This window comes from Oryzias melastigma, linkage group LG21, assembly GCF_002922805.2.
Source record: "Oryzias melastigma strain HK-1 linkage group LG21, ASM292280v2, whole genome shotgun sequence".
In the NCBI taxonomy this organism is placed as follows: domain Eukaryota; kingdom Metazoa; phylum Chordata; class Actinopteri; order Beloniformes; family Adrianichthyidae; genus Oryzias; species Oryzias melastigma.
This window is the reverse complement of record NC_050532.1, coordinates 2,059,063-2,073,635: the sequence shown is the minus strand read 5'-3', so window position 1 is coordinate 2,073,635 and position 14,573 is coordinate 2,059,063. Positions and strand designations below refer to the sequence as shown.

The 14,573-nt window shown below is 38.2% G+C and overlaps 1 protein-coding gene across 1 annotated transcript; it reads right to left on the bottom strand.

The window, feature by feature from the left end:
• Positions 1 to 8,585: 8,585 nt before the first annotated feature.
• LOC112155312 (gap junction beta-6 protein-like) lies at positions 8,586 to 11,140 on the bottom strand. Its single transcript, XM_024286846.2, has 2 exons — positions 10,941 to 11,140; positions 8,586 to 10,355 (listed from the first exon to the last, which is right to left on the bottom strand). The coding sequence occupies exon 2, from the start codon at positions 10,338 to 10,340 to the stop codon at positions 9,660 to 9,662; it is 681 nt and encodes a 226-aa protein (XP_024142614.1). The 5' UTR covers positions 10,341 to 10,355; positions 10,941 to 11,140; the 3' UTR covers positions 8,586 to 9,659.
• Positions 11,141 to 14,573: the final 3,433 nt, after the last annotated feature.

Here is a 14,573-nt window from a genome sequence, read left to right as displayed (position 1 = left end):
TCTGTAGCCGCACTTCTGCAGCCTGAATACTTGTTCTGGACATTCTTTTACATTCCACTGAACAGACTTCTGACTTGCATCTGAGACTGTCAGTGGACTCGCTGCCCGAGCCAGCGCAGCACGCGCACCACACTGCTGTGACGTCACTCAAATGCTCTTTTTTAGTAAATCAAATAAAAAAAACACACGCATTTTTAATGACTTATCGCGTGATTCAGTTTGTGTTTTATCGCATTATTATGAAACCGTATCATTGCGACACTGTTTTTTTCTAAATTCCTAGAATTTGGTTAAAGTTTGATGTGTAATGGTAACAGAACCCAGAGCTGCTGAGTGTTTCTGCATGGTGCGTTCACTGAGCCCCGGATATCGGCAGTAAAACGAAGCAGTTTATCAGAGAAAACATAGAACACCGGCACTGATCCGTATATAATCGATTGATTCAATAGTGTCGACGTTTTCTCTGAAAAACTGATTTGTTTTGCTGCAGATTGTTTAAAAATGACAAAGTTTAGCGGACTGGGTTGGGCCGAGTGGCTGTTCGCTTATGTCCAGAGGTCAGTGAACGCACCATGCGCAGATTCTTGTCTGCTGTGGGATCTGTCAATCAACCTGTTCAGAGGTTTAAGGAAAATAAAGGGACAGGTACATGAGACTGAATTAAAGCGTTTGAGGAGCGTAGATCCACTAATAATAGTTATAATTAATTAATAATAATTAATTAATAAGTTATAATTTTGTTAAAAACATTTCATTTGGTCATTACCTCAAAATGTGACAAGATCTGTTGAGATTAATAAAGTTCTGAATATTGATATCAGTTTCCTAGCTTGTTGTCATTATTGATAATTATGCTAAGAAATCAGTCTTCACATAGAGAAGTGTCATTATTATTATTAATAATGTAGAACTAAAGGCAAACTAAGCAAATTTATTATTTCAAACTGGTAGCCCTTCATATGATTTAGTACCCATGAAGTAGCCCGCAGTTTCAAAAAGGTTGGTGACCCCTGCTCTAGGGTGTGATATATTTTAAAGATTAAATTAAAAAAAATCTTAGCTACCCTAACCATAGTGGCAACAAAAACTCAGAAAGAAACAGGACATTCTGCTACAAACTGAACTTTAAGAGAGAAATCAAAACGAACTTTCAGATATACCAGGTAAAAATGTAATAAATGGGTCTTTTTTAAAATACAATCGGTTCACTTGCACAGTTTTAGAATTAGAACAGAATGGAGCGCTGTGTACTGTTAGATTATCTCAGCAGATACAGGTCAGCCGATAAGAGTGGGTCAGCTTACTCACACCGATAAGATGTCAAACTGGGATTTTATTCAAGCTTTTTACTGAGGAGCTGTCTGGGATTTCCAGTCAGGAAGTCAGAACAGAATGTTGCAGGTTTGTGAACTTCAAAATAAACTTTGTAGCTACAGAGCACGCAGGACAGCTCATTTTTTTCTGTTTGATGTAGCTATATGAGTGCATTGTGTTCTTCAAATATGCTAAACATACTCCGATGGGGTTAACCTGTATGGATTCTACGGGGTTTTGGACCCATAGAGGGTCGAAGACAGGTGGGGCTCGTTCTTAAATGGAGCACAAGTCAGTCTTGCAGTTCTTTTGAGACTTTTGTGACCACATTGAAGACGCGCTCTGATGAAAATTATCATTTTAGTTTCTTTTCTTATCTTGCAGCATTTTTTTCTTGATGGAAGATATATATATATATATATTCCCTATTTAGAACTGTATTCTTGAGCATTTCTTTTTTCAAATCGGGATGAATCAGGAGCAGATGAAAATTATTCTGCCTGAAAAAGATCTGTTTTGTGATGCAACAACTGAAATGGGCAGGCCAAAGTCTAAGCGCTCCACGCCACTTTGAGGTATTCACTCGTAGACAAATAGATCCATGTACACCTTTGCTTAAGCTGGCATCTGAATCAAAACTGAATGGCTTAATAGCTCCAATATTGCTCGCCATGTTTGTCTCACTGCCAATGTTAGTTTGGGGTTGTCAGGGGTTGTAAGCTAGCGGCAAAGAGTGTAAACAAAGGGATATCAGCGGAGGCTTGCTTCCTCACCAACAGTTCAGCCCAAATCCCAAAGGTGAATTTCTGATGAACTCCTGCTGCTCTGCAGAAAATATGTCTTAAAAATGAGCTGTTAGCTAGATGGCCTGTGGACATGACATTTGATACATTTTTGATGCTTTTAAACCATGAACATTGTGTTTACTTTTATATTTTATTTTTACCTCAAAACTGTTCAATGCAGGTGAAAGAAATATTTTTAACACAGACAAGTACAATAATTGACAAACTGGTGACATGGGGGGGGGGGATTGTTACATTTTTGATGCTTTTAAACCATCAACAATGACTTCCTGATTTCGCAATCCAGATTGTCATGTTTAAATTTAAGTTTGACATGCATTCCAGATTCCGCCACTAGACGGTCAAGTGGTTATGGCTGCAGACTCACATTCAGAAGGTCATGGGTTCGAATCCCGCTCAGGAATAGTCCACATTAAATATTTGTTTTTACTTTTATATTTTATATAAGTGCCTATAGAAATGCCCACATAAATTACTCTCCAGTTGTCTAATTTGCAGCCAGACTATGTGCAAGGAGCATGCACCTTTGCACAGCACTAATGGGTTCCTTGCGCAGGGTTCAGGTTTGTTGAAAAAATGAAAAATCCATACGGTGTCCCAGCATCTCACCTACCCTTACTTACCCTTACGTGTTGTTCACTAGAACCAGTCACCAGCAGCATGGCTGTGGATAAAAATGTGCCAGAGCTCCCTGAAATTCAAATACTTTGGTGTTTCCTGTGGACCACCTTCATCTCCCGTACGGATTTGCAATTTTTTCACCCGCAGACAGCCCATATCCACAGTAAAGGCAGTTTTGACAAAGGCACAAGCTAAAGCTTCGCAGGTTTGTTTTTCGGTCCTATTCTGTTTTCCCAATGTATTTAAATAATATGACCCTTAATATAGACTCATATCATAAAGAGCTTCATTTTTTCAAGTTTACTAAGAAATCTGTTGGACTACATTCAAATGTTTTCCACTGATATAAGCAATTCATTGTAATTGGTTAGTTCATCTTTCAGTGTTGTCACATTTTGTCTAATACATTTTCTTCTGAATAATAAAGGCACTTATCCATCCATCTATCTGCTGACATAAGGCAGGTTTCTGCTGAATGTAAACATTTAATCCTTTTTAAGGTACTTGTGAACTTAAGAGCACATTCTGATTCCCTTAAATGGATTTTCAAGAACCAACCCCGGCACTTCAACGGTAATGTGGTGTTATTTTTCAGGAAGAACCTCAGAGTGCCTTTGATTATTTGGTTCGACAAATGTCTCACAATGTTGTGATCCATGCGTAATAAAGAATGTCATGTAGATATGACTCCAAGCTTCTGCAAGCATCTGTGAAATCACAATTATCATGCATGTGACAGTCAGGAGGGGTGACCTGGGCTGGACCTGGGCGCTGAACCCTCCCACATTCTGAAGAACAATAGAAATGAAGGTTTCTTGTAGTAACTTAGTTCAGTAGTAGCGGCACACCCACTTGGCTTGTCAGTGAACTGAAAAAGCATTCTTGAAAACAAAAGACACTTAATAAGTTCTTGTGCTTAGGAATGTCTCTGTGGTATGAAAAAAGAGCTAGTTCTTCAGATTTGTAGTCCTGGCTGCAGCAAAAAAGTAATTTTTAATGATTTGCTTTGATCTGCCAAACGTATTTTCAGATAAACGACAAGGACATAATGCTTTCCATCATGTTAAGGCCATTTAGCCCCCTGACCATAACCTCTTTTTAGTGAGCTTGAGTAGAAGGTTTAAATCACACAAATGGCTACAAATATCTAGATGAATTTCAAGTGTTTAGATATATTACTGTAAACTACAATGAGCAGTGTGGGTTCAAGAGTGTCTGAGTCCTCAGCAAAAGTGGCCATTTGAAAAACTACATCCTTGTTCTTACTTGTCAGGGTTCAATCTGCCATGTCCTCCTCCGACCACCAGAGGGAACCCTCTCCAGAGTACTGACTGCCTTCTGCTCCTGTCTTCACAAGATGTTCTTTGTCATCATCAGCAGCTTACTGTTTATATTACGGCTCGCCACTCACTTCAATGCGAAGTCTTGAATCGTTTTCCATAGCATTCAATCTGAGCATTATCCTTTTTATCGCCTCTTCGTGTGTTGACTTTTGCTTGTACCTCTCGCCATCCTGCCTTGCTCTCATGTTTGACCTCTACCTGGTTCCTGAATACGCGTAACAGCTTGCTAACTCAATTAAAACAAGTTGCATATGGATCCATACATCTCAGCCTTTTTGTCACACATATGTGGCAATGACAATATTCTTTAAAAAGCTTGTAAAATAATTTTAAAAAGTCTATAAAAGGAAGTTGAAGGAAGTTGACCTTATGTTCTCACCCTTTTAGATCTTAACTTCTGTAACTATTCCACTTCCTGTCTTGTCAAATACAAATACATTTTCCATTTAAACAATTTAACTTTTTTTTTGTAATTTATTGTAACTGTAGCTGTGACTGTAAAACACTTTGGACCTAAGAGCAAACTGGAACAGCACCAAGTATTTACCTTGTTTTTTTTTGTTCTTGATTTTTTTTTTTAACGAAAACAGTTTTGTGCCTCTTTTTAGAACAATACATTATTGGGTATTTAATCGTTTTTCCTCTTGTCTGTTAGGAACTGGTGGTGTAGGACCCAAAATGCAGGGGATCAGGCTTGGTGACAGAAACTAAAACATTTAAGAAATACACCAAAAAGGGACAAAAACATGGGGGACACAAAAGGTGACAAGGAAGAGCAGATGACCTAACAAGGATGAACTGAAAACTAGACACTATGAGGGCACCTCACTGAAAAGAAGACAGCTGTGGACAATGAACGTGGAACTGGTGTGACTGACAAATACAACTCAGAACATGACCAAAAAAAAAAAAATCCCCACAGAATCCTCACAGTACCCCTCCCCAAAAGGCAGGTTCAAGATGCCCAAATACATCACAAAACATGGGTGGAGGGGAGGGGACCAGGAACAAACACTAAACCAGACAACTGTTCAGGCTCCTGTAGCCTATAGCAGAAGTCAGGGGTGACAGGGCGAACCCCTCTTCAGGAACAAACATGAAGACGATCAGCCACGTCAGGAACAGAACATATGAAGGGGAGCAGCCTCAGTGACCCTCCTCCGGAACAGAAAGGCAAGTGGTACAAATGGCAACCATCCTCAGAGACAGGGAACATGAAGTGTGGCCCCGGCGACCCTAGTCAGAAACGGATGAGATGGAGATGGACATTGGATGGCGTGAACATGGCTACAGGAAAACCCATCTGACGTGGCGTGCCATGAACTGCTGTGGCAAAAAACCCTACCAATGCAGCAACAAATGTTTCTGCCAGGTCCAAGGTCATTCAGTCTGGAACTAGTGGTGTAGTTGTAAAAAACAAACTGTACAGTTCTTTAAAATAACTGTATTTATTTCCTATATTGTGATTTGGTGTCTTCCCAATACACAACTTTTAGATATTTTCATTGTGTCTTTTTCAAAAATCTAACCCAAAATAAGCCAGACCTGAATATGATTTTTTTATGTACATGCAATTCTGACTTAACCTGTTGTACAGTAACATGATGAAAAATAGTGACACCAACTCTATGCATGTAGGCATTGCTTGGGCCTTTAACATCCATTCTAAATTCACTCATTGCTTGTGTTTCTCCATAACTTAACACCAAAGTACATCTCTGGCATGATGGTCTTACATGGGAAGTTCATTGACAGATCTTTATCCTGTTTAGTTATGCAGCTACAGTATTCTGGAACAATCTTTTCAATGCTAACACTTTCCTCTGACAATGTTTGAGTCCTGTTTGAATACTATTTTGGAGGTGTTTCATCATCACTGTTTTTTTCACTCGGTGAACTCTGACTTCGAGGTGAGTTTAAAAGACTTGTCAGAGCTGAGATCAGCATAGGAAGAATAAATACGTCAAAATGTTGGATTAAACTCTGTTCTTCCACCAGAAAAACAACATAAACAGAGACAAATGTAGTGAGAGGAATCGTCAGCACTGCAGGTGAACATTTTTCTAAGGGTTTTCTTTATGCACAAACACTCATTTAGTAGTAAAGCCAGAACATAAAAACAGACAAGCAAAGGGGGGTCACTCAGTCCAGTTCTCATATACAATCAATTGTAACAATGATCCCTGCTTTGCGAATCAAGTGTAGCCAGTCTCGTGCGGTCATGGGTACAGAAACAACGTAGCAGCCTGAAATATGTTGCAAAAAATATCTATTAATTTTAATTCTCAAAACTTAAGTAGTAACTTTTTGTAATTATTGTTAAAAATCCTGCCCCCACCCCCGGGTGGAACTCAAACCAGAGACCTTTGACTTTAAAGGAAGGAGTGGTAACCAGTGCACCACCCTATACAACCATGACAGAAAAAAAGTGCACCTAGAAAGACATCTTCAGTGTTAAATGTTCAAATATTTTCATCGTTTAGGAATTAATGATTGGAAATAAATAAATGAATAAAAACTAGATCGCCAAGTAAGGAGTGGCCCGGCACTGGGCAAAGTTATTGATTATGTCAAACTTTTGAGTTATTTTATTTAGGGTTTTAATTATTACTTTTTCACTCAAAATGAGTGGTGTGACAAACTGTTAAAAAATCCCCCCCCCCCCCCAAAAAAACATTAATATATATAGCCTAATCATTGTGATTTGTCGAACCCTCCAGCAGATGGCGCCCTAGGCAGCTGCCTAAGTCGCCTATGCCTAGGCTCAACCCTGGCAGTCCTGATCCCTGTTATCTATCGGTGTCTAAAAATCACACTGTACTACATTACTTCTTCAGTCTGCCCAACTTTCCTGATAAACAGGTCCACTGAGACCTGAACTAATTCCTAATTTCATGTTTTGGATACTTTGTTTCTCCTAACTCCACTCCTCCTTCTATTTTAACTCAGGGAAAACAACTGACAGCATTTAATTTCACACCAGTATCTTTCAAATTTAGACATTAATAAGACAAGAATGTTCCTTTCATCTACAGAACATTGACTCCTGATTTAGCATAATTTCTTTTTTCATCCACAATAAGATTTGGATAATTCTTGGGTATCAGCTGCAAGTATTGTTAGCTTTCTCCCTGTTTTCTTAACACTTAGGATGTTTATCTATTCTTTTCTGCAACATGTTGTCCAACTTTCCAGTTTTCCCTGTAATGGTCTCAACATTTAAAGTTTCCATTTTCTGTCGTTCGTGCTCTTTGTCTTAATCTTTTCTCACTGCTTATAAGCATATCTTCTTCTTTGACCAAGTTTTTATCATTTTCCTTAGACACCTTGTATTGAATCAGCAGCTCCACTTTTTATTCATTCAGGTTGCAACCAATAGAAGTCATGGTTATGAATAACATATTTGATTTAACTTTTTACAAAGGATTTTCTCCCTAACAAAACCCTCTTTTTGTATCTTTATGCGCCCTCTAGTGGTTGCAACGTAGATAATTTCAGTTACAGGTATCATATTTGAGAGAACAACTGACTGCTGCTGTGTTTCTGTTTCCTGTGCTCCAAAACACTATCTTTGAACAGGAGTTTTCTTTTTGTTTAACTTTGTGCAATAGTAACTGCTTTAACTACTCTCCTTATGTCAACAATATCAGTATCTAATAGCAGTCCATGCAATAATATTCTGTATAAACTGATGCTAATTGCTTTTATTATTTTATCTATTTTTAAGATTTTTGTAATTTTTAATTTTTATGTTTGAGAAAGTCATATCTTACGTGAAGGCCTATAGAACTCCAATTTTCCCCCCAACACAAGCAGGTCCATGCAACACCAGGGAATGTCCTGTGATGGAGCAGGCATTCATTTAAAGCAACTACTTTATCCTTTGTTAAACATGAATATAATTTAGTCTGACTTATGTAAATTATTTAAATTGTATGGTTGACAGAATGTGTCTCTTTGGTCCACAATTTAATGTGCAAGAAGTCATTTTATAACCTCACTTATAAAGTCATATGTTTTGGTTAATACAATTTCAGAAAGTGTGTAAAAAATTAAACAAAAATGTGGATTTTTAGTGTTAACAATTTTAGAGTTGCAGCTCTTAGGTGCAATAATATGAACACAATAATATGAACAAATATGTAGCAAAGATCAGAGTTTTTACATAATGAATGTGCTTTCTTTTAGACTTAGTTCTTCAAAGTTAAAACAAAGTCACTCTGATGATGCATTTAACACACTGTTGATATTAACTCTTTAATACCTGAGGCAACGCCAGTGATGCTTAAACACAAAATCTTTAATCCCTGTTGACCTTAACAAGTCTTGGTTGCTCTCGGATTCCTCCAGAATACAACGATTTCAAAAACTAAGCAAAACTTTGGAAAAAAGTCTGATTCTTTATTAGTTTAAACCACATATTATCTCATTTATTTTGAAAGGAAATCATATGAGCTTCTGACAAACATAAAAAACAATTTCACATTTTGAGAAAATGAAATTTTCTTTTTATATTTCAGTTTTTATTCATGGCACAAAAGAAGCATAATTCATATCCATCATTTAAAAAATACATTGAATTAATGATTGTAAAGCAATATCAAAATAAGACTTTGCAGCTCCTACTAAGTTTTATTCAGTAGAAAACAAACCCAAATGGATCTTTCTCTGTTAAAGGTCGCAGACCCCTGTGACATACATTACTAATGATTAGGATATATAAATAAATTGTGGAGTAACACAAATCTTAATAGTAGTAACTTTTCTCCACAAAGTGAGACTTAGCATCCTCCATTTTTCCAACTTTACCTTGAGTTTATGTAGCTGTAAGTCTGTGTTTATTGACACCATATTAGTTAAGTCAGAGCACAACTTAGTAACTAGGTATTTATTTATCAAATGCCTTTTGAGCATCAGCAGCTAAAGGTGTTGTATTATACTTGTTCAGTCAGATAAGGGTAAAAAATCCTCTAATATTATCTGAGAATGTGCTTCCTTTAACAAAACCCACCTGCTCATGAGTGTATCAAAGGTGGCAATATCCTCTCTAGTCAAAGGGACAGAGCCTTAGATCTTACAGTCCACTTGGATCAGACTCACTGGTCTAAAATTACCTGGGTCTGATGGATCTTTATCCTCTTTACTTTTCAAAAATATATACAACTTGTTAGATCTTCAAATGTTTTTCATTAAATCAAACAGAGAAAAAAAAGTATACATTTTTGAATTTCATCAAAGAAACTGGCTGAGGAAGAATCTTCCTACTGTGGGTGTTTCAGTCTCACCACTAGATGTCAGTATAGACTTCTCTGTCTCTGTGAGCACACTGAGATAGCAGGAAAGTTGCTGGTTCAATTCTTAGTGTACCTTGCAGCAGGGAAGAACCTGCTCCTCTAACTGATCTCAATGGATCTGACTAGAGTACTGGAAAACTTTTAGACCAATCAGATTGAAGAGGCGCCATGTATTAACACTTCTGTCTGCTGCTCAAACTAAAACCATACTCTGATCCAACTGTTGATACTATCAGCTCTACCTTTTTGGATAATTATAACAGCAGTCTTTCGTTCTCTTGTCAGGGTTGGGACGATCCCTTGTTTGAACTCACTTTAGACTTAATGAACTCCTTGTAGATGAGATAGCAAAGTTCAGCCACGTTCAGCACCATGCAGATGACAGATGAGGCCACCATGAAGATGGTGAAGACAGTCTTTTCTGTCGGTCTGGAGATGAAACAGTCTACTATGTTAGGACAAGGCCACTGTTCACACTTCACGAGCCGGGGCAATTTGAAGCCATCGTAGATTAGGTACAAAATATACAAGAAACCAGATTCTAAAAGGAGCCTGATGATCAGGCTGCAGGTGTAGGTCCACCACAGAGGACCTGTGATGGATGAAGGCTTCTTAGAGTCTGTGTTGGATGTTTCTTTTACATCTGAGGACGTCTTGTTTTTCTTTGTTTCATAGAAGACATGCATGGTTACCAGCAAGGCTGGTGTGGAAGCAAAGAGGAGCTGCAGGGACCACAGGCGGATGTGCGACACAGGAAAGAAGTGGTCATAGCAGACATTATTGCATCCAGGCTGCTCGGTGTTGCAGGTGAAGTCCGACTGCTCGTCCCCCCAAACGCTCTCAGCAGCCAGAACCAGGATGGTAATGCGGAAGATGAAGAGAACAGACAACCAGATCTTCCCCAAACTGGTGGAGTGTTTGTTGACACCCAGCAAAACTTTATAGAAAGTCTCCCAACTCATTCTGAGACCAAAATTCTGCAAGAATCAAGACAGAAAAAGAGAAAAAAATCTGTGCTCTTAGTTTCTATATGCACTGACTGACAGGAAGAAAAGATGAACAAACTTAATTTCAGGGATGCAAAGAAGCAAAACAATCTAAGCTTGATATACGGATGGCACTTAAACTAAGTAGGATTTTTAAAACAATTGTATTTATTTATAAAACTAGTGATTGGTTGATCCAAACGATGAGGTACTTGTGAAACTTCTAAATCAAATCTGAAATTATTTAAAGTTATAAATTTAGGCTTAAAATGCTTCACTGGATCTACATGACATTTAAAAACACTGAATAATAATCTTTGATTTAGGTAAATGTTGGACTGAAAGAGTCAACAAAACCCCAAAAAAATCCTTTTTTGAACAGCAGTTCAACTTTAAGTGATACTTTCTTTGTTTCATTTTTCATTTCAATGTGAAAAGTCGTTTTTTACTCAAGATTCTATGGCCTAAGAAAAAATACATTTACAGAAATGTAATTTAAACGAAATATATGTACCAGTTACAGCAACGAGTTTAGTCAATCTCTGAAACAGCACAGACTTGTCACCTGAAACTCACCTGACTGAAGAGTTTTCCCAAAGAGGAGAAACGTATCAAATCTCCATAAAGACAAAAAACAAACAGTCCTCTGTGACTCTGGGGGAAAATCTGACGGAGCAGGCTGTAGAGATGAACTGTGGCTTCAGGGTGATCGCGGTTTTAAGCTGCGTGTGTTAAACCAGGTGAGCTGCTGCCCGCGTTTCCGTGGTCCAATCATCCGTCACTGGATTTTAGGTGCGTCATTCATACCATCATTACGGTAACAGTGCTGACAGGAAGAGAGCTGTGAGAATCTGTAGAGCTGCAAAAGAAATGAGATCAGAGCTGGGTCTACTCCTGAAAGGGATTATGTTACTATTAATGCAAAATATCACAAGATGCAATTGAATATACATGTTTGAAAATATTTACTAATGATATACATTTAATAATAATAATTTAAAAAAAAAAGAAAATAAAAATCAAACCACTTATCCCATAAGAACTTGTGGTGACATCAATGAAACAGAAAAATATCTGACATGTTTTCTGTGGTCAACTAGGTTTGTGGTATTTTCCAAATAGTTTCATTTTTAAGGAAAAATTGGGCTTTATAGATTAAATCTTGAAATCAAATAACATTGATACAACTTACTAAGACTTCTGAATAAAAATTGTTGCTTCAGTTAGTAGATTATCATTCCTTCACAGTACAATTTAGCACTATATATGTAGTCATACCCACTGACTGTATAAGAGAACTGGACTGAGTGTGATGTCACGCATAGAAAACGGTTTACTTCTAGCTCCAACAAAATGAAGACAATTAAGTCACAATTTCTGCATGACATAGACTGTTGCTACCCAATCTGTAATGGCTACCCAATCGGTACCCTTGTGGGTGAAAATCCGTCTACTTCCGCTTGAGCTTGGTCAGAGTATGACTCTAGATGTTAATAACAATAATGATCTTTTAAAATGCTTGCAATAATGAAAATGTTTATTTTAATGTTAAAATTTATTCTAATGTTGACCAAAAACAAAAGAAAAAATAAATCTTAAGACTCAGGACAGCATGATCCTGCAGGTAGCTACAAGTGGACTACAAGTGTTTTACTCTTCTTCTGTTTCATTTGATTACAGTTTAATCCCCAGGTTGTGAGGATACAGCATAATTTACCTACACTTTATCAACTCCACTGACATAATATTAACCTTCGTTCTCTCCTATGGGGTCCAGATGACCCCACCCTTACACTGATGTGTGATCCCTCCCATGACAAAGGTGGACAGGATTTTATGTCTGCCACTGACACCAGTGAAGATGAAAAATCCTTGGAAATAAAAGTAAAGCGCACTGTCTTGTGGGGTCCAGATGACCCCACTTTTAATGTAAACATTCTCAGGTTAGCACAAGTGCTATTAGCAAAAGCGGCTTAGCAGCCATGACATCTAATCAGAGTAAAGTTCCCTCACGTTTTCTCTTTTCCCGTTACTAACATATAAAAAATAAAAATCAAACACAGAGAACGACTCCAAGCTGTCATCATATCATGCATCATTGAGATTTCCATTGTCCACAAAGACAACAATAGACAATTATACTGTTTTGCATTTAGACAACGTTCTTTTCGGTGTTGTACTCCAGTCGGGGGAAGCTCTCCGTTGTTGAGGAGAACATTGAACGTGTGATCATGCAGTTATCTGCTGTTTAAATGGCTCGGACAGTCATAAAGGAAGCAGAACTGTTAAGAAATGTTGCTGGGAGCTGATTTTTTTTAACATAAACATTTTTATTTTAATTATTTAAAAATGAATTACAAAGTGTATCATCATGGAAAAACAAACGTACTAAAAAATATACTAGCAAATCTAAATAAAAATTGAATTTCTGTCACAATGTTTACACCAACAAGGAAGTGAGGTAATGTTCGTGCATTTGGGGACCGATCAGGTAGCGGTTACAGGTCAGGTAGCAACACAGATGTCAACATTTGGAGCCAGATGAAGTTAGTAAGCAGTGATTGGTCAAAGTTGGAGCCGGAGAGAGCTCTGAGTAGAGCCACTGGTCCTCCACATCGAGGGTTAAGGTGGCTCGGGCATCTGGTCTGGATGTCAGAGGAGAATGACCAGACTGGTTCTAGCTGATGGAAAGACAACGTTAACTCAAATAACCACTGGTTACAACTGAGGTCTGCAGAAGAACATCTCTGAATGTACAACATGTCCAATCTTGAGGCAGATGGACTACGGCAGCAGAAGAACACCGAGTATCACTCCTGTCAGCTTAAGAGCAGGAAACTGAGGCTACAATTTACACAGACTCACCAAAACTGAACAATAGAAGATGGAAAAACGCTGCTGGTCTAATGAGTCTCCATTCCCCCCGCCACATTAAGATGGTAGGGTCAGAATTTGGCATCAACAACATGAAAGCATGGATCCATCCTCTCTTCACGACCACAGTGTACCATCTTCTAATGGGTACTTCCAGCAGGATAAGGCTCTATGTCATAAAGCTGGAATGATCTCAGACTTGTTTCTGGAACATGACAATGAGTTCACTGGACTCTAATGACTTTCAAAGTCACCAGATCTCAACCCCATAGAACACCTTTGGGATGTGGTGGCATGGGAGATTGTACAGCAAACTAATCTGCAACAACTGTGTAAAAGTAAAAGAGCACAAACACACTTATTTGCATATTTTTCTGAACAGATACATATAGTTACATAATTATTTTTTTCAGAAAACCTTCCTTATCTACACAAAAACACTGCTATAAGCATGAGGAGCACGAATCACTGTCAAACTGTCATTGCGGCAAATGGTGGAAATACAAATAATTGACATGGTCAGTTTTTGGTTATTTAGGGCAAAAGCAGACAGACCTTTCATTGTGCACCTCCACATTCATAAGCACATGCGCGTTTGACGCACGCCAACTTACCACAAAATCTTCGCCTCCTTTCAAAGACACTCATAGGGTACCACTACATTACTGATAGCTTTGAGATAGCTCTTCTAACCTGGTGATGATCTTCTTGAGGTTTTGAATTTGATGTTACCAGTGAAATGTCCTGGTTCGTAACGGCAAAATTGCTGTCAGGATCTTGCAAGTGATCATCACTGGAAGGGGTGCAAGAGTCTGATCAATCTGAGGATCCAGATTACCTGAGTCCCGCTGAGTTTGAAAAAAGGATAGTCTACATGAGAGTCACCAGAAGAGATTGCAGCAGAAATCCAACTAACCTGATCCCTTTGGAATGGTGAGTTGTTTTTGATCTAGATGGGGTTGTGGAAAGAACTACCTGTCAACTCTTAGGGTGATGGTTGAGGCTAAAATGACCCAAGAAAAAAACAATAGAAGACTCAAATTTGGAGGCCCTTCCAGGTGTTTTTTTCACTTTTGAACCTTTTTTGGGAAATTCTAAGGGAGAAATGTTAGCAGAAAACATTCTTATTGTATAATGAGATCTAGATCCAGTAAAAAGGGTTGTTCTCTTCACAGCAACCTCGAGGGCCGTGGAATTTCAAGGTATATTTTCTCAATGACTACTATTGTTCCTTTTGGGAGTTAGACCCCTTCTGTGTGGACTGCCTCACCTCTTTTGTCAACATCTGTTTGCTGTTTATTGCAGAGGAGAGCCAAGTATAGCCTGATATCATCT

Excerpts from the sequence above, each read along its gene's own strand:
- LOC112155312 (XM_024286846.2), bottom strand. The coding sequence starts at position 10,340 with ATGAGTTGGGAGACTTTCTATAAAGTTTTGCTGGGTGTCAACAAACAC.